At 43.4% G+C, this 25122-nt stretch overlaps 1 protein-coding gene and 1 pseudogene across 1 annotated transcript in view; one reads left to right on the top strand and one right to left on the bottom strand.

The window, feature by feature from the left end:
- The first annotated feature begins 2326 nt into the window (after positions 1-2326).
- LOC108528718 (mitochondrial import receptor subunit TOM40 homolog pseudogene) lies at positions 2327-3378 on the top strand (annotated as a pseudogene).
- Positions 3379-20830: 17452 nt separating this feature from the next.
- ADAMTS12 (ADAM metallopeptidase with thrombospondin type 1 motif 12) overlaps positions 20831-25122 on the bottom strand; it is a 373663-nt gene continuing 369371 nt past the window's right edge. Inside the window, 1 exon segment of the mRNA XM_017870704.1 lies at positions 20831-24701. Within this exon segment, the coding sequence (XP_017726193.1) occupies positions 24523-24701 (179 nt within the window). The 3' untranslated portion in view covers positions 20831-24522.

Raw genomic sequence — 25122 nt, 5'->3', positions numbered from 1 at the left:
TAAGGAAATGTATGTGATGGTATTCATTTTGCACCAGAAAAGAGGCTAAGGAAAGCAATGGACATGTCGTATTAAGACAGACTGTGTCAGGCCGGATTGTGCGAATCTAGGGCCAAGTCAGCCAGCCCAGAAGGAAGTAACCACAGCAGGTACCTAAATGAGGCAGGACAGGCCGGGAGCAGGCGCCACCGCCAGTGAGAACCCGGGCCCTGAGCCGGGCGGGAGTTTGCTGGGGCTGAGTCTGGGGCGCGCAGGCCCTGACCTTCGCCCTCTGACCTCTCCCCTTGCAGGTGACCATGGGGATCATGTTGGCAGCCAGCTCGCTGCTTGCAGGGCAGCCGCCACCACCTCTGCCGGCCCTCATGGGGCTGCCACCACCTCCGTCCTAGCATCCGGGCTTCAGNCCACTGCATTTCAGCCTGGCCAACAGATATCCTGTCTCTAAACAACAACAACAAAAAATTAACAAACCCATTTTTTTATTTTAAAAAAGTTTGATTTTTAATTGACAAATAATAATTGTGTGTATTTATGGTGTATAATCTGATGTATGTTATAAATATACACTTCCTGAAAGGAAGTATCCACAGTAGGTACCTAAGTAAGGCAAGACAGAGGTCAGGTCCAGGAAGGCCAGCTCTGAGAGTGCAGAGCAGGGAGTCCGTGTGGAATGGAGGTTTTGTGAGTCAAGGCAGGAAGTCCACATCAGTGAGGTCAGATCCTGGCACCAGAAATCCAGGACAGTTGAAAGACGAAAAGCTGGGGCCCCAGGCCAACAGGAAACAAGAAACTGGAAACCAGTGCCAGAATGATCAAATCAAGGTAATTAGCACATCCATCACTTCAAGTATTTATCATTTCTTTGTCATGAGACCTTAAAATCCTCTTTTTCCTATTTGAAATACATAATACGTTATTACTAACCATTGCCCTTTCAGCTGCGGCTTATTTTTATTCTTCACAGTCCCTTCTAAACTCCAGCAGTATTTCAGAATGGTATTCTGGATCCCACCCCAGATTATTTAAGTCAGGATCTTAAAGTATGGGACCCAGAAGTCTGCACTTTCAAAAAGGCCTCAGATAATTCTGGTTTATTGGCAGGATTGAAAACCATTGGGTTACTCTAATTTCTGGAATCATTATTCTCTACCTACCTGTTTCCAATTTTCACTAATCACTTTCTTATTAATTTCCTGTAAGCTGGATGCTGAGTCCTCTGCTTGAGTCCTCTGCTTTTTTAAAACCAATAACTTTCTTTGGATCCAATTAAACATGATTCAGTCCTGAGAGTAGACGGTAGACCCAAAAGTTGACTCTTATTCCCCAGATATATTTTTTTCTGTTAATTTACAAGTTTCATATTTGCTTGTTTCAAAGTTTCATGTTTTTAATGTATGCTACTTATTGCTCCATTACAAACCACCCCAAAACTTAGTGGTTAAAAACAACAAAACCCAGATCCTTGTTAGTGGGATGCTGCCACGTGGGCAGGACTGGGTAGGGCATGCTGGTCTCTGCTCCACTTGGTGTTGTCTGGGACGCCTTGACTGGGGCTAGACATGTCTGACTCACATAGCTGCTGCCTTAGTTGCTTTCTTTTCTCCAACAGCATACTGCATTTTTTTAATACAGTGGCTCATGACCATAGAGAGCAAACTGGAAGCTGCCAGGTTTCTTAAGCCCAGGCCTGCGATCAGCAGGGTGCTTCTTTTCCCCCATTCTGTGGGTCAGAGCAACCACAGGCCAGCCCTGATTCAAAGAGAAAGGAAATAGACTCCACTGTTAATGGAGAGGAGTGACAGGTGTGAAGAGGGATGGAAGCTTTAGTTGGGGAAATATCCCAGGTATGTGGAAGGTATGTAAGCTTGAATCATTAAGTGAATGGATGAATGAATAAAATAATAAAAAAGGTATAAAATATTTATTTTGCCTAAGATTTTATTTCTGATAGAAATAAGAAAAAATAGAAAATATTTAAAAAATATACAGACAGGAGACATAGACAATAACAATGTTTCAATCTTTTATATAAGGAAATGTATGTGATGGTATTCATTTTTGCACCAGAAAAGAGGCTAAGGAAAGCAATGGACATGTCGTATTAAGACAGACTGTGTCAGGCCGGATTGTGCGAATCTAGGGCCAAGTCAGCCAGCCCAGAAGGAAGTAACCACAGCAGGTACCTAAATGAGGCAGGACAGGCCGGGAGCAGGCGCCACCGCCAGTGAGAACCCGGGCCCTGAGCCGGGCGGGAGTTTGCTGGGGCTGAGTCTGGGGCGCGCAGGCCCTGACCTTCGCCCTCTGACCTCTCCCCTTGCAGGTGACCATGGGGATCATGTTGGCAGCCAGCTCGCTGCTTGCAGGGCAGCCGCCACCACCTCTGCCGGCCCTCATGGGGCTGCCACCACCTCCGTCCTAGCATCCGGGCTTCAGGTTGCAGCCACTGGGAGGCGGCCTGGGCGCCAGGACCAGTGTGGGTGGAAGTTCGACCCCAGGGCTGCAACTGCCAGTACAGCAGGGGGTGCCGAGGATGTGGCCTGTGGCTGCCTGCCCAAGCCCTGCACATTCAAGGAGTGCTACCGGAAGATCAAGGTGCTGTACATGGAAGGTGTCAAGTTCACAGTGAACAAAAGGTTGAGGAAGCATTTCCAGGTGAACCACATAGTAACCCTCAGCACAATCAGGGAGTCCAACTACCACTCTGGTGTCACGTATATGGGGACAAAGCAGCTGAGTCCCACAGAGGCATTCCCTGTACTGGTGGGTGACATGGACAACAGTGGTGACCTCAATGCTCAGGTCATTCACCAGCTAGGCCCCAGCCTCAGGTCCAATACGGCCATCCAGACCCAGCAGTCTAAGTTTGTGAACTGGCAGGTGGATGGGGAGTACCGGGGCTCTGACTTCATAGTGGACGTCACCCTGGAGAACCCAGCCGTCCTGATGGGTTCAGGAATCCTCGTAACCCACTACCTACAGAGCATAACGCCTTGCCTGGCCCTGGGCAGAGAGCGGGTCTACCACCGACGGCCTGGGGAGGAGCGCACTGTCGAGTCTCTAACTGGGAAATACACATTGAACAACTAGTTGGCAACGGTAACGTTGGGTTGGACATAATACCACAAACCCAGTGACCAGCTGCAGGTGGATGTGGAGTTTGGGGCCAGTACAAGGCTGCAGGACACCAATGTCTCCTTTGGGTAAAAGCTGGACCTGCCCAAGGTCAACCTCCTCTTCAAAGGGTCTGCGGAAAGCAACTGGATCCTGGGTGCCACGCTGGAGAAGCTCCCACCCCTTCCTCTGACACCGGCCCTCGGGGCCTTCCTGAATCACTGCAGGAACAAGTTACGGTGTGGCTTTGGCTTCACCATCGTCTGAGCCCTCCTGACTCTTCCATACCCTATCCTCCTTCAGATTCTACCTCCACCCTCCTCCTGCCACAGAGGGTAGACCTGGGCCCCCTCCCCGTCCCTTCCTTCCCTCCTCTGGGGTCAGGTGGACAGCAGAAAGGAGGGACTCAACCACTCCAGCAGCTGAGAAGGGGATTCTGGAACCAACTGGCGCTTCTGGATTCTGAGTACCAGGGGCAGCGTGTCCAGTGGGCCTGGGGTCGGTCCTGGAAGGGATTCTGGAATTGAGTGGCACACAGGATTCTGAGAACGAGGGGTAGAGGCAGCCAGACAACCTCAGGGAGGAATGTATTGGAGTCCCCATCCTCCAAAGGGCCTGGGCCTGCTCCAAGGGGGCAGTGAGAGGACTTCCCCATCCCTGGTCAGTCTGCCCTGCCGCTATCCACTTTCCCATCTACCCCTCGGTATAAATCATGTTTGTAAGTTATGGAAGAACTGGGACATTTTACAGAAGAAAAATATATATGTATACGTGGAAAAAGAAAACAACAACAAAAAAAATGAGGCAGGACAGAGGTCAGGTCAAGGAAGGCCAGCTAGTTCAGAGAGTGTGGAGCAGGGTTGGGAGTCAGCATGGAATGGAGGTTTTGTGGGTCAAGGCAGCAAGTCCACATTCAGTGAGGTCAGACCCTGGCACCAGAATTCCAGGACAGTTGAAAGACAGAGCTGAAGGCCTAGGCCAACAGGAAACAAGAAACCAGACACCAGCACCAAGCATAGAGCTTGACCCTGAGCACATTGTCTTTGGAGCTCCTCTTCGACTCCCAGCATGGGGCAGGACTGATCATGCATGATGCTGGGACTCAGTTTATAAAAGGAGACATGTGGCTAGAGTACAGGAATGAGAAGGTCGGAGGCCAACAATTCCTACCAAGTTGGGCTCAGTGAAAACCAGTATCTTCTCTTTGATCAGTCACTCCAAAAAAATACCAGGATGTTCAGGCCATCTATTTCACTGTTTGATCATGCTACCCCAAAGAGTCTTTTGTATGGATATGTAGTTTTTGCCTTACAAAGCCATAGAATACAAAGAATATGCTGATTTTTTTCTTTTCTTTTCTTTTCTTTTCTTTTTTTTTTTTTTTTTTTTTTTTTTTTTTTTTTTTTTTTTTTTTTTTTTTTTCATTTTTTGAGATGGAGTTTCTCTCTTGTTCCCCAGGCTGGAGTGTAATGGCACCATCTCGGTTCACTGCAACCTCTGCCTCCTGGGTTCAAGCGATTCTCCTGCCTCAGCCTCCCAAGTAGCTGGGATTGCAGGCACATGCCATGACACCCAGCTAATTTTTGCCTTTTTAGTAAAGACGGGCTTTCACCATGTTGGCCAGGCTGGTCTTGAACTCCTGAACTTAAGTGATCCATCTGCCTTGGCCTCCCAAAATGCTAGGATTACAAGTGTGAGCCACTTTGCCTGGCCCTATGCTGAATTTTTCTNTTTTTTGAGATGGAGTTTCTCTCTTGTTCCCCAGGCTGGAGTGTAATGGCACCATCTCGGTTCACTGCAACCTCTGCCTCCTGGGTTCAAGCGATTCTCCTGCCTCAGCCTCCCAAGTAGCTGGGATTGCAGGCACATGCCATGACACCCAGCTAATTTTGCCTTTTAGTAAAGACGGGCTTTCACCATGTTGGCCAGGCTGGTCTTGAACTCCTGAACTTAAGTGATCCATCTGCCTTGGCCTCCCAAAATGCTAGGATTACAAGTGTGAGCCACTTTGCCTGGCCCTATGCTGAATTTTTCTAACTGCCTGACTCTATCGTCCATGCTGAAAACTATCAAACCTATTATGTAACACGTGATATTTTGTATTACTTGCCAAATGTAACAATTCAGTTTTGGAATGGAATCTAGGCAAAACTATAAAGCGGGAAGAGTTTTAGTATGAGTTGGTGATAATAATTTTTTTGCCGGAGGTATTCAAAATGTGATGTGGTAGCCAGTCTCCACGAGGACTCCCTGCAATCCCCACTCCTTGGTATTCACACCCTTGTCTAGTCCCCTCCCACCTTGTATAAGGGTTGGTCTGTGTGACCCATAAAACACACACACATTGTCAGCATTCTGGTCCTTTTCTGAATTAGTGTTTCCCAAAGTGATGTTCTTCAAAATCAGATTGAGCAGAAATGACAATTGTTGTTATGACAAAGAAAACGAAAAAAAAAAAAAAAAGGAAAATAGTGTGCTAAGCAAAATGAAAAGTTTCCTTATTTTTAGGACTTCCTAGAGCTTTTAATATGCTAAGTGCAGTGTGAAACTATAGGAAGAATATTGAGAATGCAGGGTATTCTAATCCTATGTGACCCTGGAAATCTTCTTTTTTTGGGGAAGGTTTGCAGCATTATGTTCACCAGTATTCACTTTGGTGAATGCTTCTCTAAAGTTTTCTTGGCTGGGCATGGTGGTAATCTCAGCACTTTAGGAGGTTGAGGTGGGCACATCACCTGAGGTCAGGAGTTCAAGACCAGCCTGGCCAACATGGTGAAACCCTATCTCTACTAAAATCACAAAAAATTAGCCAGGTGTGGTGGTGCATGCCTGTAATCCCAGCTACTCGGGAGGCTGAGGCACGAAAATTGCTTGAATCCAGAAGGCGGAGGTTGCAGTAAGCTGAGATTGTGCCACTGCACTCCAGCCTGAGTGACAGAGTGAGACTCTTGTCTCAAAAAAAAAAGTTTTCTTTGTTAATATTGCTTTGAAAATGTAGTATACTAAACAGAGCATGATACCTTTCACGTGACTGACCAGTAAAAAAGAAAAAATATCTCGTTATAAGATGCAATTTCAACTTTATTAAAACAAAGTCTTCTTTCAACCCATTGATAGCTGAGACAATCCTTTCATTTTTTTTCTTTCTTCTTGGTACCAGGAACCTCCTATACAGCCAGCCTCTATTCTGATGTTGGGGGGGAAAGCACATATGGCATAAATAGGCTATAACATTTTTTAAGAACCAAATTATTTTAGAAAATACTTGAGAAAATATGTCTTTGTGGTTAGATTTGACATGAATACTGAACCAAGATCCCTGAATGATAGACTACAACTCTCAGCTTCCTGAAGATTATTACTCCTTCACTTGTGTTATTTTAAAAATTCATTTATTGCCTTGGATTTAAATCTTAAAAGGTTAATCACAAAACATCAGCTTGATACATTTTTAAAATTAATGGCCCAAAATTGAATCTTAGAAGTTCAGAATTTTTTAGTAATAATTTTTTTTGAAGGAAGAACAAAGACTTCCTTATTTCCAAATCTATCAAATTAGAGAAATTAGAGTAAACCTGTAATACACCTAGTGATAATGAGCTCATCTCACATAAAGCCAAGGACTCAATTCTTATCAAGGGAATGTTTCAGTAATTTGCATGTTTATATCTTGGTTCCTCCTTTCTCACCTGGAAAGTACGTTGAAATTACTTGTTGTAGTAGTCCGTTTTCACACTGCTGATAAAGACATACACCCTTGAGACAGGGAAGGAGAAGAGGTTTAATGAACTTACAGTTCCATATGGCTGGGGAGGCATCACAATCAGGGCCAAAGGCAAGGAGGAGCAAGTCACGTCTTACCTGGATGGTGGTGGGTAGAGACAGAGAGAGCTTGTGCAGGGAAACTCCCATTTTTAAAACCATCAGATCTTGTGAGACTTACTCACTATCATGAGAACAGCATGGGAAAAACCTGCCCCCATGATTCAATTACCTCCCACCAGATTTCTCCCAAGACATGTGGGAATTGTAGGAGTTACAATTCAAGATGAGATTTGAGTGGGGACACAGACAAACCATATCACTTGTCAACAATCTCACTTTTATTTGAAGCATAGAAAAGTGTCTTGTTATTTACATTAGGTAAATACATTAGGTATATCTCCTAATGTAAATAACAAGACACTTTTCTATGCTTCAAATAAAAGTGAGATTTTGCAGTACACCAACATGGCACATGTGTACATATGTAACAAACCTGCACTTTATGCACATGTACCCTAAAACTTAAAGTATAACTAAAAAAAAAAAAAGAAAAGTGTCTTGTTAAATATGAGAAATAAGAGAAAATGTGTAGAAGTACCCAGTCATCTTTAGGAAAAAAGAACTGTCTCAGAGATTCATGGAAAGGACTATTTCAGGTACTCTGGGTCATAGGCTTCTAGGGCACAAGCTTCTGATGGCATTTCTTGTGTGTTTGTTTTTTTTTCAGACAGAGTCTCACAGTGTTGCCCAGGTTGGAGTGCACTGGTGCAATCACGTCTCACACTGCAGCCTTGACATCCTGGGCTTAAGCAATCCTCCCACTTCAGCCTCCCAAGTAGCAGGGACCACAGGTGTGTGCTACCATGCTTGGCTAGTTATCTAACTTTTTGTACAGACTGGGTCTCACTATGTTGCCCAGGCTGGTCTTGAACTCTTGGGCTCAAGCAATCCTCCCTCCTTGGCCTCCCAAAGTATTGGGATTATAGGTATGAGCCATTGGGCCCAGGCTGATGGCATTTCTTAATTATTTTTGAGACCATACCACTGTACTGAGTCAAGATTTCTAGAACTCTAGTGGAGAAGCCAATGGGTTAATGATATTGCTAACCCAGGATTGAACAGAATAATAATTAATTATATATGACTGAATAGATTATAGTTCTTTGAATGAATTACATAGGACTTATAAAAAATGATTATGGATTTGGTTTGGAATCTTGTGGATGCTGTTCTATGTTTTGATTATAAGGAACCTCTTTCTCTCTTCTACATTCTTTGTAATGTGTAACAATTTTGTAGATTGTACTTTTGTAAACAGAACTGGAACAATTCTATTTTTCCTTGGCTTGATTCTTCCAGAATCTGCAAATTCTTATATTTTTATTTTCATGGCAACATAATTTTTCTGCATAGATTCAATGACTCTGACCCCTTTGTTAACAGGACGTAATTAGAAACATTGGTTATATAAACCAAAGCTTTGACTGACTTGACTGACATGTCATATTTGAGAATGACGGTCATAGAAGCATAGAATCGACTGTTAGGAGCTAAGGTTGATTTTATGTAGCTAATGCCTACAAAGATCTCTTGGGAAAACCCAGCCTGGTATCTGGCTTACAGAGTTTCCAGCCTTATAGGTGAGTAAGGAAGGTCACATCCTGGCAGGCCTGGGAACTTTACAATATTTTGGAAACCTTGAGAAGAGAGGAGTTCATCCAAATCTAAAGGTACTGAAGGTAAAGTCTGGTATTGAGCTATTGGCCTGGCTTCCTAGCCTTGACATGCTTTTAGAAGTCTAATCTCAGATTCCTTATGAAAAATTTCAGTAAAGCAAACTAAAAAAGGTCCATGGTATAAATTACCATTCTTTCTGTATTTATGTAAATGATCAGGCCAAATCTAATGATATTGACCCTATTTTATAGTCAAGAAAATTTTCTTTGGGATTGTCTTTGATCATAAAAGGATAACTATTGAGAAAATTTTGTTTTCATAGAAAATTATAGCACACTATTGTGGTTTATCAGATTCTGATCATATCCATTGTCTTTGAGCTATATAGCATCTCTTTGTTAATTGTAGGTAACTAATGAATATGAAAAAAATCTCCAAAACATGTTAACATGTTACTTACCTGTAAATTGAACTGAATCCTGTCATCTTTCATTCATCGCCAACTCTTACCAAATTTTCAATTCTTCCATTTTTTTTAAACTAGCCACAACCCTCTCCCTCCTGATGTGGCATCACTGAGAATTAAATCCTAACTGCTGAGATTTTTATTGGAACTCTAGCTTGCTTTGTAGCTGGCCTTCCCCACACCCCACCCACAAGGATCTGAAGAAACATTAAGAGTTAAAGCCCAATGACTTGATATGTACTTCAAAAGTCTCATCACCACAGCAGTCCATGCATGCGCTGGATCTCTCCCTGGACCAGCCATTGTCTGGACCACTAAGGAAGTCTGGCAAAATACTCAGGTCATGCTCATGCATGCCCGTATTGATAGGTCACTCTGAGTATGAACAACATCACCAGTTTTGAAATCTTTGCTTGAAGGAACTCAACCAGCAGCCTCTGGTAACCACCATTCCACTCTATTTCTGTAAGTTTGAATGTTTTAGATTCCACATGCTGTGAGATCATACCGTATCTGTGCCTCGCTTATTTCACTTCACATAATGTCCTCGATGTTTATCCATGTTGTCAGAAATGACAGAATTTCTTGGGTTTTATTTTTTGTTTATTTATGTATTTATTTTTAAAGGCTGAATAGTACCGTATTCCATTGTATGTGTATACACCGCATTTTAAAAATCTATTCATTCATTGATGAATGCTTAGGTTGCTTCCACGTCTTGGCTAGTGTGAATAATGTTGCAATAAATGTAGAAGTGCAGATATCTATTCCACATACTAATTTAGTTCCTTTGGGTGTATACATAGCAGTGGGATTGCTGGATCGTATGGCAATTCTATTTTTAGTTTTTTGAAGAACCTCCATACTGTCTTCCAAAATGGCTGTAATAATTTATAATACCACCAACAGTATATAAAGATTGCCTTTTCTCAAAAACCTCACCAACACTTGTTATCTTACATCTTTTTGACGATAGCCTACCTAACATGTGTAAGGTGATAGCTCATTGTGGCTTTAATTTGCACTTCTCTTATTGTTACAGATGTTGAGCATTTAAAATATGTATCTATTAGCCATCTGTATGTCTTCTTTTGATAAATGTCTATTCAAGTCATTTGCCTGTTTTTGAATAAGGTTATTTGTTTTCTTGTTATTGGATAGTTTGATTTCCCTTGTGTATTTTGGATATTAGCCCCTTATGAATGATTTGCAAATATTTTCTCCCAGTCTGGGGCTTGTCTCTTCACTCTGTTAATTGTTTCCTTTGTTGTACAGGAGCTTTTTAGTTTGACACAATCCCATTTGTCTATTTTTGCTTTTGTTGCCTGTGCTTTTGGGGTCATATCCATAAAATCACTGCCCAGACCATGTCATGGAGTTTTTTTTTTTATATTTTCTTCAAGTAATTTTATAGTTTTAGGTCTTATGTTTTACATCTTATTTCATTTTGAATTGGTTCTTGTATGAGGGGTGAGATAAAGGTACATTTTTATCCTTTTATATGTGAATATCCAGTTTTCTCATTTATTGAAGGTACCGTCTTTCCCGCATTGTGTGTTCTTGGCATCTTTACCAAAAATCAGTTCACCATATGTTTATTTCATTGGTTAATGTGTCTTTTAAAAAATGCTTTTATTTTTCTGGCTTATTTCTACAAGAAAGAAGCCCTAAGGCTTTAGGTTGGTCTGTGTGTTCCCTTCAGGACCATTGCGCCTACACATTATACCAAGGCTGACCACCTTAGGAAGGCTTCATATTTAGACTTTGGCTGTTTACCTCAAATGCAATTAGGGGTATGTGTGTGTGTGTGTCTCCTATTTATATAAACATTTACATTTTGATAACTTTGATAATTCTTCATTTTTAAATATGCTGGAATCTTCTAAAAATAGAAATGGTCTAGAACTCTTCAAGACCTCTGCCAGACCCTGGGTCCATTTTGCTGACCAGGCCAAGCAATTGAGAGAATAGAGAACTGCTCTGTGACCCTTGGGCCATCTGTATCTGTATCACCTGAAAATTCTGGGGCCTACACCAGACCTGCTGAATCCTCCTGAATCACTGGAGTTGGAGCCAAAGAGCTTGCATTTAAAAAATATTCTTCCATGTAACTTGTGTAAACTCAAGTTTGAGAGCACAGGGCTGGGGAATTAGATGGGTCATTAGACATTGAATTTCTCAAAAAAAGAGTAGGACTGGCAATGGGAAGTGAGGATGAATATACAAATAGACAATGTCCAGACCATAGAACTTTGACCCACAACCTACAGCAACCTTCCCAGGAAGTCAACCTCCTTATCTACAGTAGGCAACCCAAGAAGCCAGCCTGCTGTAAGTCAGTACTGCAGGAAGCCAGATTGCTGTTTCTATTTTTTGAGACAGAGTCTCACTCTGTTGCCCAGGCTGGGGTGCAATGGTGCAATCATTGTTCACTGCAACCTCCACTTCCCTGGCTTAAGTGATCCTCCCACCTCAGCCTTCTGAGTAGCTGGGGCCACAGGCACACGCCACCATGCCCAGTTCATTTTTATTTTTGCTTGTTTGTAGAGATGGGGTTTTGCCATGTTACCCAGACTGGACTCAAACTCCTGGACTCAAGTGATCCACTTGCCTTGGCCTCCCAAAGTCCTGGGATTACAGGTGTGAGCCACCATTCCCAGCCTAGATTGGTATATTTTAGTGACAATCCAAGAAGCTAAACAACTCCGGTAGCAATCAGCCCCAAATGACCAGGACTTGATTAATAACTGAAAGCTTCCCAAATTTTTGTCCCTATTTGTAATGTAGGACCAAACAGAGAAAGTCAGATATGCACCCTTAATCAATGACATAGGATGACTGCTTCTCATTAGCCTCCTACAGCTTCCCAAGCCAACAGCTTCCCATCAGGGCACACCTGAAGCCTTCCCTTTTGTCCACTGTAAGGTTTTCCCACTCCTCTATCTGTCCTTGAGTCTCTGCCAAAGGACACTGACAGTGGCTGACTCCCTTGCTATAGTAAGTTCAGAATAAATAGACTCTATTTTTCTCATTTGGTTGGTCTTTGTTTATTTCCAGAAGGAAGACTGAAGCAGGAGCCAAAGGCCTTGATAAATATGGAGGAGAGATGAAAGATGATAGAGATGAGGAGTGGAAGAGGGATATTAGGTGGATGGTGTGACTCTCAAGGACACAGGTTCTCCTATGGGTGGCTGAGTGGCAGTGGATGTATCTTGGGCCCACCATCTTTGCCAGGCCCTTTCCTGTACTCTGTTTTAGCTCCGCAGCCACACTGAGAGGTTCTGAGGTAGGCCAAATATTGTTAACACCATCCTACTGATGTGCAAAGAGGTAACAGATATGCTGTCTCTTGGCACCTGGTCCTGAAATCCCTTCTGGGCATTCAATTCCCGATAATCCCTATATGGGAACAACAGAAGCAAAGTCCCAAATGGTCCTGCTGTTACTTCAGCCCGCAGATGTATTCATCATGCTTGATAACTTGATAAGGAGTTACTGAGTTTGGCTTCCTAGAGTGAAATGTGGGAATGTTTTGTGAAATCCCAATAGTTTATTAATGATTCAGAGTGATAATTAGATTCTTTGTCTGAGTGCAGAGAAAAGATAATTGGTACATTTGACCTTGATTTTTTTTTGAGGTGGAGTCTTGCTGTGTTGCCCAGGCTGGAGTGCAGTGGCACGATCTCAGCTCACTGCAACCTCCACCTCCTGGGTTCAAGCAATTCTCTTGACTCAGCCTCCCGAGTGGCTGGGACTACAGGTGTGTGCAATCATGCCGGGCTAATTTTTATTTTTATTTTAGTAGAGACAAGATGGGTTTCATAAGGTTGGCCAGACTGGTCTCAAAATCCTGACCTCAAGTGATCCACCTACCTCAGCCTCCCAAAGTGCTGGGATTACAGGCAAAAGCCACCATGCCCAACCTGATAATTGGTGCATTTGAAATAGGCCTTGCCTATATAGCCCCTCTGCCTATGTCTTTTTCTTCTGGGTCCTTTGTGAATCACATTCCTTTCATTAGGCAGGAGTGGAGGCTGATGGGCTGGAAGTGGGTTGGAAGCACACCTCAGAGTTTGAGCTCAAGAAACATTGGTTCTAATTTGTTGATCCCATTCTGGCCAGTCAGTCATGACTAAACAGCTTGCTTTCCTGAGTGGCCCTCTGAAACCTGGGCTTCAGGGCTGGAGCATGCCAACAACTTTCCTAGTCATTCATCTATCCTATTGCCCAGGATAAGCCTGGACCCTGGACCCTACTTGGCCACAAGGTCCTTTTCCTACAAGCATCTTTGCTCATAATTGGAAATTCTCATGAACTACACTGGAGTGGGCAGTACTGCTTCTAGGGCTGGCAAGAGGAGCCCCTGCCCCAAGCCTGGCTTTCTAAGGGCCTGTATTCCAAAAGGCTCAAATGCAAATACTTTTGTCTTTGTGGCTTGGAAACAAAGTTTTTTGAGTTTTGTAACAGACTGAGTGAATAAGAATTATCAAAATACAATACACACATTGGGCTCCCCAGGCCAGAGAAGGATATGGGCCTGACAGCCTATAAGTGCAGGCTAGGGATGCAAAAATCACAGTCTGGGCCCAAGGAAACTCGGGAAAGAGCTGAGCTTATAGTTCGCAACCCCATAGCACCCATGGTGAGTGTCTAGGGACCTGGGTGGACCAGGTCTGTGGATAACTGGCTCCCTCCCCTTTCTCTGCCCATGTGATATTGTTGGAAGGTTTTTAGAATTGTTGCAGGTTATGAGGTGGAAAAGTGAGGCATGGGAGCAAGGAACCTACCTCTCCAGACTCCCTAGGGAGCTTGGCCAGGTCAGTCTCCATCAGGGAATTGGGTTTAGTCATCACCTTGGAGACCTGAGTCTGAGTCACCAAATTCTCAGGAGGCAGGGCTGGCCCAGTGCTAGCTAATTTAGCCTCTCCATCACATGGCTTGTCCTTGGGGGGATGGCTGTGAGATGTTGGATGAGAACAGAGGCCAGGCCTAGAATGTAGCTTGTTTCATGACTTTTAAACCTTTATACATTTGGTATTTGGTCCTTCCATTGTACTCTTACCCCAGGCCTCAAATCCTAAGGAGTAGGCCTGGAGCAAGCATCTTTCAGGTCCCAGAATGGGCAGGAGCACACCAACCACCTGCCTGACAGAGAAGCCATACACAACTTTGGAGAAGCATCTGGCACATGGCTTCCTCCACTCCCTGAGCTGCAAACAGGCTGGGATTAGCAGAGACAAGAGGAGGCTTCAGGTTAGTGCAAGCACAGGGAGGAAGTACCTTCCCCCCGAGTTCCTTCTGAGATGGCCCCATCTGTGCCCTCAGTCTCCTGCCATAGTGCATGGACAGGGAAGGGCACTGTATCTGTACACTTCAGCCTCTGATATTTACACCTCAACTCCTCTCCGTGACCTCAACACACACACCCTACCACATTCGCCACCCCATCGTCTGCTCTCTTGTCCCTAAGCATGACCTGTGTGTTCTCACCTTTTCCTCTCCCCCCCACCCCAACTCTGTTTGCTACCCTCTCCTCCCTCAAGACATCTTTTCTATGAATGGACGAACAAATAGAGATGATTTCCACAAGTTATGAAATTCTTACTATATGCTAGGAGCTATACTAGACATTGGAATTCTCTGAACATCCCTACCACTCACTTGCTGAGTGAGACCAGGGAGAGTGGAGGTTGCAATGTCACAGTAGGTGGTCAGATGGCTGCTCACACTGGGCCTCAAGAAGTGGCATTTTGGGGGGAATGTATCAACTATAGTTCAAGGTCTGACCTTTGTTTTGGCAGCTTCAGAAATAAAATTTTCTCTGATTTGGAAGAACTAACATATACTAACCAAGTTCACAAGAAACTGATATATAAACCAAAATATCAACTTATTCTATTTCTAGGGGTATGATTGAAACCAACTTTGCAAAGATTATGACAGTGAGAGAAGTCTATATGGCTTATTCCATCTTGCTTCTAGTCTCAGAGGCTGGCTGTTCTTGCTCATTCCTGGGCATAGGCCAAGCTAACCATGGGAGGAATTTAGTTTATAGTTTAACTTTGAAGCAAGGATGATAACAGTCCCTCCTTAAAACTGATCCCTTCCTTGCTCCAACCGAAAACTGCCTTTGTAAAACTAATGAAAGGCCACGAGATTAGGATTATGAGAGGGGCCTGAATTCTGCTTATATGCAGGCATAGTTTCTATAATCCCCTACTGCTCAGAACCTCTGGCCACAGGTCACAAGATTTGTGACTTCCTCAATTGCTCCTATAGACAACATCTCTATTGTAAAACCTAAGATTGGTCTTTCGAGATGTTTTTTCTGATTTTTTTTTCATTCTCGCAACCAACTGACCCCACCCAGACCCTGGACTCATGACTCAGAATGAGGGGAGCAGAGATGATAAGTTGTAGGCCAGCTTCTCAGGATGTGAAAGAATGGAGGGCACCCAAAGCTGGGCTCCCTGTCCCCAAATACTCTTTCACTGTGGGTTGACAATACTTCATTCCCTGAGTTCCAGCACACCATTTTTCTTCCTCCTGTGAGTATTGATAGTCTGTGTTTATTAATATTTGGGGATAAGGGTGTATTTTAAGGTTGCCTGGCATATAGGAGGGAGTTAGGGCAAAAGATTCCCCCACATACCTTAGATCTAGATCTATAAGGCATCAAATTAAGACAACTCAAGACAGGAAGGATTCAGAGTCAAAACCACACAACTCAATAGGATGGAGGCTACAGGTGTGCCCGAGATACTGAACTCCTCGGTGCTCAGGGTGGTCAGGCCTGGTCACATCCGGCTGCTAGTGGTTCACAGTTACTGCAGTGGGCTATGGAAATATGATCATCTTTCTGTGTGCGGTATGTAAAGAGCTTGGGAAGTGCGGTTTTTGCCAACCTGTCTCTTCAATGACAAGGATAAGGCAAAGTGATATAAGCCCAAGAAAGCAGAATCCAATTCTGCAATGTGAGGCATTTAATGTGATTGAGACTCCCAAAGGGACTTAGAGGTCAGGCAGAGCATCTGCGAGAGTGAGAGGTCAGCACCCAGTGAGCGGCCTGAGAAATGGGCTTGAGTGACCCATAAGAAGAATGGATCCTGACCAAGTGTTCAAGGCTGCAGTGAACTATGTTTGCATCACTGCACTTCAGCCTGGGCAACAGAGTGAGACCCTGCTCCCCACTCCCCACCTCCCAAAAAAAGAAGAATGGAGCTTGATACTGACCCATCTGTACTCCTCTCTGTGACACCACACTACCACCCTGGGCTGTGGCCTGACCAAGGCCAGACTGAAAGAGTGGGTAGATTCTGTTTTGCAGGAGAATCAGGTACGCCCACTAGGTTCAAATGGGAGATGCCAGATTTGGTAGCAACACAGCACATTCAGGGCCATTGTTCTCCATATTTCTCTTCTATGATAATGTCAGATGCTGACATTATATGATATAGTTTGGCTGTGGCCCCACCCAAATCTCATCTTGTAGTTCCCATAATCCCCATGTGTCATGGGAGGGACTCAGTGGGAAGTAATTAAAACATGGGGGTGGGTTTTTCCCATGCTGTTATTGTGATAGTGAATAAGTCTCATGAAATCTGATGGTTTTATAAAGAGCAGTTCTCCTGCACAAGCTTTCTTGCCTGCTGCCATGTAAGATGTGCCTTTGCTCTTCCTTCACTTTCCACCATGACTGTGAGGCCTCCCTAGCCATGAAGAACTGTGAGTCCATTAAACCTCTTTTTGTTTATAAATTACTCAGTCTCAGGTATGTCTTTATTAGCAGCATGAGAACAGAATCATACACTTCCCTTGTCCTCATGTTCAGTGTCCTTTCATTTCCCAACATCCACCCAGTTGTCTTACTTCCCCAAAGCAAAACGTGAGACAAGGACTTGGATGCAAATAGCTTATTTAGGAGGTGATCTCAGGAAATAAAAGCAAGAGAGTAGGAAGGGTGAGACGGGAAGGCAAAAGGGCAAACCTGGGGGTGTGTTATAGAGCTTGCTGTTGTGGGCAACTGGGGCTCAACAATGCTGGGACCTCATACAAAGCATGCGGAATCCTCCCAGATTGGTGCATGTGAAGGATGAGAGGTCCAGTGGTCTTAACTCCTTTGCACTTCAGAGCCGTGCATATGTGAGGGTGCTCTGGAACAGAAGGCAGACAGATGCATGCGTGCGCTTGAAGCAAGGGGACTTTGAGCACATACAGAACTTAAATGGGCCTTTGGGAATGTGACATGGGCACCAGAGGTGTCTGCTGCTTCAATCAAAGAGGTTATGTTAGAGCTGTAGTTCTCAAAGTGTGATTCTTCAGAATGGTTGTATCAATATCACTGGGAACTTATTAGAAATGCAAATTCTTGGTTCTGAATCAGAAATTCTGGGGGTGAAGCCTAAGAATGTCCCATACACACCTCCAAGTCAACCCTCAGCCCCACCCAACCCCTAGAGGCAACCACTGTTCTTAATTTTTTCCACTGTAGATTGATTTTGCCTCTTTTCAATAACAATAAAAAAAGAATTATATAGTAAGTACTCTTTTGGGTAAAGCTTCTTGCACTCAGCATAAAGTTTTGAGATTTTTTTCATATTATTGTATCAATAGTTTATTCCTTTTTATTGCTGAGTAATATTCCACTGAATAAATATATCAGTTTGTTTATTGATTTGTCTGTTGATGGATGCCAGATATGTTTCCAGTTTTTGATGATTCTGAATAAAGCTGTAATGAACATTCTTGTACAGGCTTTTTGGACAGGTACCATACTTCTTGCAGGCCAATAATAATAGAACACATTATGACTGCTTCACCTCTAAACCCCATGGTTATATAACACCATATTCTGTGGCAATCACTCTAACCCAAGGGCTTTCAAACTTTAGTGTGCATATCACAGCCTTCTTGTGCTTCGAAACATCAGACAGCATTGTAGCCTCACAGTTGAGGGCCATTTGAAATAGAAAAATCACCAAAACAAATACGCAAAAGACATGGCACTAAACGGGCCTTGAAAAGGAAGGCAAAAGGCTGGGTGTGGTAGTTCATGCCTATAACCACAGCACTTTGGGAGGCCAAGGCAGGCAGATCACTTGAGGTCAAGAGTTCAAGGGCAGGCTGGCCAACACAGTGAAACCCCGTCTCTACTAAAAATACAAAAATTAGCTGGGCATGGTGGCTTGTGCCTATAGCCCCAGTTACTCAGGAGGCTGAGGCAGGATAATTGCTTGAACCAGGGAGGTGGAGGTTGCAGTGAGCTCACATTGTGCCACAGCACACCAGCCTGGGCGACAGAGCGAGACTCTGTCACGAAAAAAAAAAAAAGAAAAGAAAAAGCAAAAAAGGAATGCAAAGTATCTTATCATCGGAACCCAGCTATGAACATATGTATAAGGATGACTGGAATTTTTCACTACTCTGTGCATGTCCGCAGAAGTGCTGCTACAAACACATTTTATCAAGTAGGTATATTTGCAAATATGGAACTGCAAATAATGAGGATCTATTGTATTTAGAACTTGAAATTTGATACTTCTTTCTTTTTTGAGACAGGGTATTGCTCTGTTGCTCAGGCTGAAGAGCAGTAGTAGCCTGATCATAGCTTACTACAGCCTCTAACAGGCTCAAGCAATCCTCCTGCCTCAGCCTCTCAAGTAGCTAGGACTACAGAGATGCAACACCACATCCAGCTAATTAAAAAATATATATATTTATTGTAGAGACAAGGTCTTACTATGTTACCTATGATGGTTTCAAACTGGCTTCAAGTGATCCTCCCACCTTGGCCTCCCAAAGTGCTGGGATTACTGGTGGACACTACCACACCCAGCTAATTCTTTTTTTTTTTTTTTTTTTCCAGAGATGGGATCTCACCACGTTGCCAAGGCTGGTCCTGAACTTCTGGTCTGGAGTGATCCTCCCACCTCGGACTTCAAGTGCTGGGATTATAGGCATGAGTCACTGTGTCCAGCCCATGTGGTAGTTTTTAATCAATGTTTCCTCTACCAGGTTTTTCCTTCATGGTAATCTTACCTCTTTCCCATAGGGGCATGAAACCTCCACTTCCAGAGTGTACAGTACTGAGATATCCCTTTGGGGTCTTTATGATAACCCTTTTACATGCTCCTCCCAGGGTAGGAGAGGGTGCTGCTGTTGGTGAAAGTTTGCTGGCCGTGAGACTCTTAGTAACTGAGGTTAATAGGTTGAGTGGTCCATTTCTCTCTGTTTCTTTCTACTCCATCCCCATCTCTCTTGAGCTTGAAGCCTAGAGCTCAGAGAACCACTGGAGGGAGGCCTGGAGATCTCCAGCTGCTTGCCATGCGGGGATGCAGATGTGAAGGGTAGGAAAACCTTTTTTCCATTTGCACCCAAGACATGCTCTCCAAGCCAGCTTTACCACTACTGAAGCTGATATTTTGATCTGGCTGATTATGTCTATTCTCAGTTTGATTGGAAATCTCAATTAGAGGAGGATGATTAATTCAAACTCCTAACATGCCAGTTTTCCATTTTGCTTGCTTTTGATTTATTGCCATAGCTCAAGGATCGAAACATCTTTGTCCCCAGGGGCTGGTTTAAGACTCTTTTGAGCTGTGCTCATTATAGTGTATCCCCTTCAACATCAAGATTCTTTAATCAAGCTGGTGTGCTCTGAACCCTGATGTATTTTTTAGTTCTTTTGAGGTTTTCTGACTTACCTCATCAGTCCTTTCGAGAAGTCTGAATTTTAGTGAAAGTTTAGTTTTACTCAACCAAGATCCCCTGCTACTCATTACAAGGTGATAATTGTTTTAGTGCAGGGTTTTTCAACTTTGGAACTGTTGACATTATGAGCCAGACAATTCTTTGTTGTTGAGGGAATGTTGTCCCATAGAATGTTCAGCAACATTCTGGGCCTCTGTTCACTAGATGCCAATAGCACTCCCTCCCTCTCCCACTGCCCAATTGTGGAAAACAAAAATGTCTCCAGACATTGTCAAAGATCCTCTGGGGAACAAAAATCACCCCTGATTAAGAGCTACTTTTCTAGTGGAAAATATACCTAGTATAGTGGGAGCAGAGTATAGTGGAAAACAGACCCTGTCTTTCTGGCAGGCTCAGGGTAGGTGTCCCAGGGGAAGTAGCATTTGAGCTGGGCTTTGCAGTATTAGCAAGATCTCATAGTCACAGATAGAATAATTTTTCAAGTATAATCAGGGAAGTATCCATGGCTCTCCGCGATGCCTTCTTGACCAAAACTACATTTCCTGCTACTCCCATTCATGCCCTCAAACATCCTAGGGATCACCTGAAGAGACCTGGCTCTTCACTACCCCTGTGGTTTTGTTTATTCCTTGTGAATAGACTCGATCGCTATATGTACAAATTCTGCTTTTGCTAGCTGCATTTACTGAGCTGTGCACCCATCTTTGAATAAGGATTGAATTCCCAAAGCAAATTCCCCTAGAGATGGGTCATTTTCTCTTAAGCATTAAGCCTAAGCTTTGAAGAGATGAAGGAGTAGGTTATGCTGTGAGCAGCATGAATATGTCAAATTCAGTGTTTTGGGGAATTTTAGGCATCACTTCAGATTATCATATGGTGGACTGTGGCAGTTGTTGCACATTCATGAGAAGAGACCGGCTCACCTGGGATGTGACTCATCTGATGATGTACTGATCTAGGGGTAGGGTAGGAGAGAATCTGCAAAGAGTGTGGGAGGAAGAAATTGACAGCATCCTTCCCCAGGTTGCTAAAATCCGTAGTAACATTGGTGGGTGGTGGGAGTTTCACAGCAGGGGTAAAGGAATCACACAGAAACATCAATGAGTTTAGCCATTTATTGATGCCACACACAGGGAGGCTATGATTACAATCTGGTTTTAAGTACCGAGATACCAACCAAGGTACCCCTTGAGGAGGCTGGGTAGAAGGGGAAATGGCAAAGCAGCACAGAGATGCAGGGAGGGCAATGGGTTGGGCCGTGTATGTCATACAATTATTTTGGAGGACAATGACGGGTAGGATTGTGCTTTACCCACCATGTTTTTTTAATAACATAACTTAGAATAATACTTGAATTAGCAGTACAGACAACAGGAGTAGCATCAAATATGTTAGCTAGGTTGTAACACCAGGCAGTTCATGTCATGTGGCCTCTCCTTCAAAAGTGAATCACTGCCGACTGAGCACCAGATACATCGTCCCAGAGATTCATCTTGAAGTCAGAAAGCAGAAGAGCTAAGACCTGCATTCACTGGAGTAGCAGTGTGCAGCTTTCAGAGTTTGGAAGATTTTAGTCACCTGAATGGGGTGTTATTATCGAAAACAATATCATCCCTCACATTGTGTTTCAGATACTAGATGAAAGTTATCAGAAACATTCACTGACTATCTGAAGGCATCACAGTGGGATGTCAGCAGAGACGTGGATGTCTCAGGAGACTGGACGGCGGTGTGCTCTTCTTTAAGAAAAGCCATCACAAAACAAAGCATTCCTACAAAGGAGGCACTGAAATGATTTCCTGATTGAAGAAAGTAATCACTATTAAGTCTCCTGGAATATTGTTCTCTTGTGGTGTGTTTAATTACATTTTTATTTTAAAGAATTATATTAACCCACAACTGTCCAGAGAAGAGCTAAATATACTACTGTGAAAGACAATGTAAACCAAACTGGGTTTTAGAACGTTAATGCAGTTAAGTACCAGGCCCTGCGATGGCCCTATTTCATAGAGATATGTATCCAGTGTCTCCTGATACACTTCTCAGTTGCTTGTTCCAGGTGAGAAGAAAGAAGGGCCTAGATAAAGTAAACCAACAACTCTGCTTCATGTCAGCATCCAAGTATCAAAGATGTGAAGACACCATGCAGGTTCCTGCCTTCAGAGTCTTCCTGTTGATCTGAGTCCCCTCTTGTACAGCAAGCACTGGGACCTGTCAAAATACTGACGACTCATCACTGAGTGATCGCCAAGGCAACAGATGATACCATCAGGACAGAAAACAGCAAGCCCTGTCTTCATTCTGGAGTCAAGAATGATGGACATCACACAGCTGTCTTACAACACAGCTCTAGTACAGGAAGCAAATATCCATGGCAAATAATTAGGAGCCAATTTTCTGCCTTTGAGAAACTGGAAAAAGACCTAGAATGGAGCACCTGGCCAAACTCTCTCCACACATCTACCATCTTCTCCACCACGTGGGTTGTAAATAACTTGGTCCATTTTGTATACTGAGAAATTTGGCCTAGTTTAGTTGGTTGAGGTCAGTAGGAATCTGAGTTTGTTCCTGAGTTTTGTAAGCCTGGTCATATCCAGGTCTCTGATGACACGTATTTGACCCTATGCTAGTACAGTACCAGGTTAAATCAATACAGCTTACTAAATGAATCCCCCTGAAAGCCTACACTACACTTCAGGGACAGTCTTTGCAAACTGCCTCATTAGTAAATATCAGATTCTTCTCCACTCATGTCACTAACAATTTGTCTCCTATCCTCAAAAACCATTATTCACCAGAGATTGCTATCGGCCAGCAATGTTTACGTTTAAAGGCAGAGAATACAATAACGTAATTATCATCTAGAAATAAATTCTCTGGCTTTAGGTAAACATTTATACTTTCCTCCTGTTTCTGGTCTATCTTGAATTTCATTCCAATCCCACTGTTTTATTTTCCACAGGAATTCATGAGAGTAATACACGTTAATGGCTTGGAAAAAAATAAAAAGCACATACTATTAAATCTTAAATTCAAGGTACCCAAGCAATATAATTGGCATTGGACAGCAACACCATTACATGTTTAACAGAATAGCTATATGGAGAGTTTCACATACACTTACCCATTTGTATGCCTATCTATGTTTACATTAGTTCTGCCACCATCTAGATATTAGCACCATTTTTAAATAGCACCATTCTGCTGAACGGATAGGTAAAGGGAGACAGGGGACACTGTGTTCCATGGGGAGTATTAAGTGTATCTGTGCATGAGTCAGAAAATATGCTGCCCATCACATGAAGGCCACATCCTTGCCTTTCTCCCTGTCAAGAATTGGTTCTGAGATCTTCTTCCATTTGAGGCTTATGCTCCTCCACCCACCCACCTACCCTCTTTCTCTGGGTTCAGTTCATGTAAGTACCTTCCCTTAGAAATCACTTTGTCTAGAAATTTGCTCTGAATTTGAGACCAAGCCTACTTTGACTTCTGGTGGGAGGTAGGAACATCCAGAACAAGCATTCTAACTTTTATTTCAGTTTCTTTGGACTCCCTGATTCACCTGTTCTCCCCAGGGTGAAAGACCTTTATGACTTTCATTTGTGAAATGGAAAAAATACTTGTCCAATAAGACTTATTGGGTACACTGAGAAGTAGATCCTCTTTACCTTACTTTTTAGAAATGTTTTTTTCTCTAGATTAGAAGTTTGCACTATGTTCTTGTACTTAGTACAATTTACCTGGTTCTTTGCAATATTTTAATATGGAACCTCGATTTTCCAACCTGAGGGGAGGTGAGGACAGGTGGCAGCCCTAGAGCTGGTCGTAGTGGTCTTAGCTTATACACCCCCTGCAGCAAGACGCTGGTGGCACCTGAGCTCAGGCTTCCTGTATGGACTGTACAGAAGAGAGGAAGTCAGCCAGGAAGACCCATTTTCCCTTCTGCGAAGGAGTGTGTATTTGCCAGGAAAGTGGGAAGAATAAAGGCCCACAGTTCCTTTTCTATAATAGTAAGAAATTGATTTCTGCTCATTTGCTTTTTAAGAGTTTTCATAGAAATGCTCTTCAAGCCAGAAGTGTTTTCTGTGTAAGTGACCTAAATCCCTTAGGCTGTGTTTCTTATGCCTGTTTCCTCTTAGTCTAGTGTCTTGAGGTTGGCAGGGAACTCTAAGTAGCCGAGATATGGAGCCCTACAGGGATGGAGGAAGAGACTGAGGGATGTAACAAGCACTTTCTCTTCCTGCCCTAGTGGAACATGGGGTGAAGAAAGCAGTCCTCTGCCTGCATAAATTAAAGGAATGTTCCTAAAGCTCCACTGTGACATTTTAAATAGCAGCTGCCCCAGGCAGGGAGGAAAAAAAAAAAAAGAAATGTATTCATCAAGATAAATTAAGAAGATTATTTGTCCCCTGGGTAAGGGTGGCTCTGTTGCCTGATACTCTTGAGGTAGTTGGGGAGAAAACTGGTCTCTTTGTTTTTATCTTCAAGGGAGAACAAAAATACAACATTTCACAAATCTGTAACCTGGCACCTTTCCCAGGAGCCAATACCAGGTGCTGCCTGATTCTCCTAGCTATTTCACCTTCCTATCAGGGAGCAGCAAGTACGGCAGCCTAGGCCTCCTGTGAGGGACATTTTGTGGCTAGAGGAACACAATGGATTTTGTTTCATTATGACCCAAAGTTGAACCTGAAATATATGAAGCAAAACCTCAATGAAGCAGCTCCCAGAGCTAAAGCATGTCATGGTCAGCAGGCTGCTGCAGTCTGGTGGAAGGTGGCTTCCTTTTGGGCTTAGAGTGCTTTGGGCTTTTGGAGCAACCGTTGCCTTCCTTGCCTTTGGCTGTGGGTGATGTGTGTCTGGGGACACGAGAAGCAGCACTGAGCCCTCACGGTGGGCACAGAACATTTCTTCATGGCTTTCAGTGTCTGGCAGAAACTGGCTGACAGCTTGTCCTTGGTGCAAAGTAAATCTGTGAAGGAGAAAAAGAATTAAAAAAAAAGTCCAAAGATTATCCTTTGTAGATATACAAGCACAACTTCTATTAATGTAAGACTTTATATGTCTACCAAGAAAGGAGCCATAACAATTCATAATAGGTGGTATCTACTGAATGTTTATTATGTTTCAGACACTGTGCAAAGTGTTTGTGCTAGACTGAACTATCAGTCATAATTCTTCACTCCCATGTAATTGTGCTATACAGAACATTCCCACCTTGCCATGGCTGCCTGGTGGGTAGAGAATCCTTCTCAACTACTTGTCTTTGGGTTCAGCTCTGTGACTTGCTTTAGACCATGGGATGCTGGTAGACACGATCTCTGTAGTGACTTGGAATGTGCAGGAGGACAAGCCTTCCCTGATGAGCTTCCGTTGTCACCGTAAGAAGAACC

This window comes from Rhinopithecus bieti, unplaced genomic scaffold (genome assembly GCF_001698545.2).
Source record: "Rhinopithecus bieti isolate Rb0 unplaced genomic scaffold, ASM169854v2 scaffold_5613, whole genome shotgun sequence".
In the NCBI taxonomy this organism is placed as follows: domain Eukaryota; kingdom Metazoa; phylum Chordata; class Mammalia; order Primates; family Cercopithecidae; genus Rhinopithecus; species Rhinopithecus bieti.
This window is presented reverse-complemented; position numbering and strand designations above follow the sequence as displayed.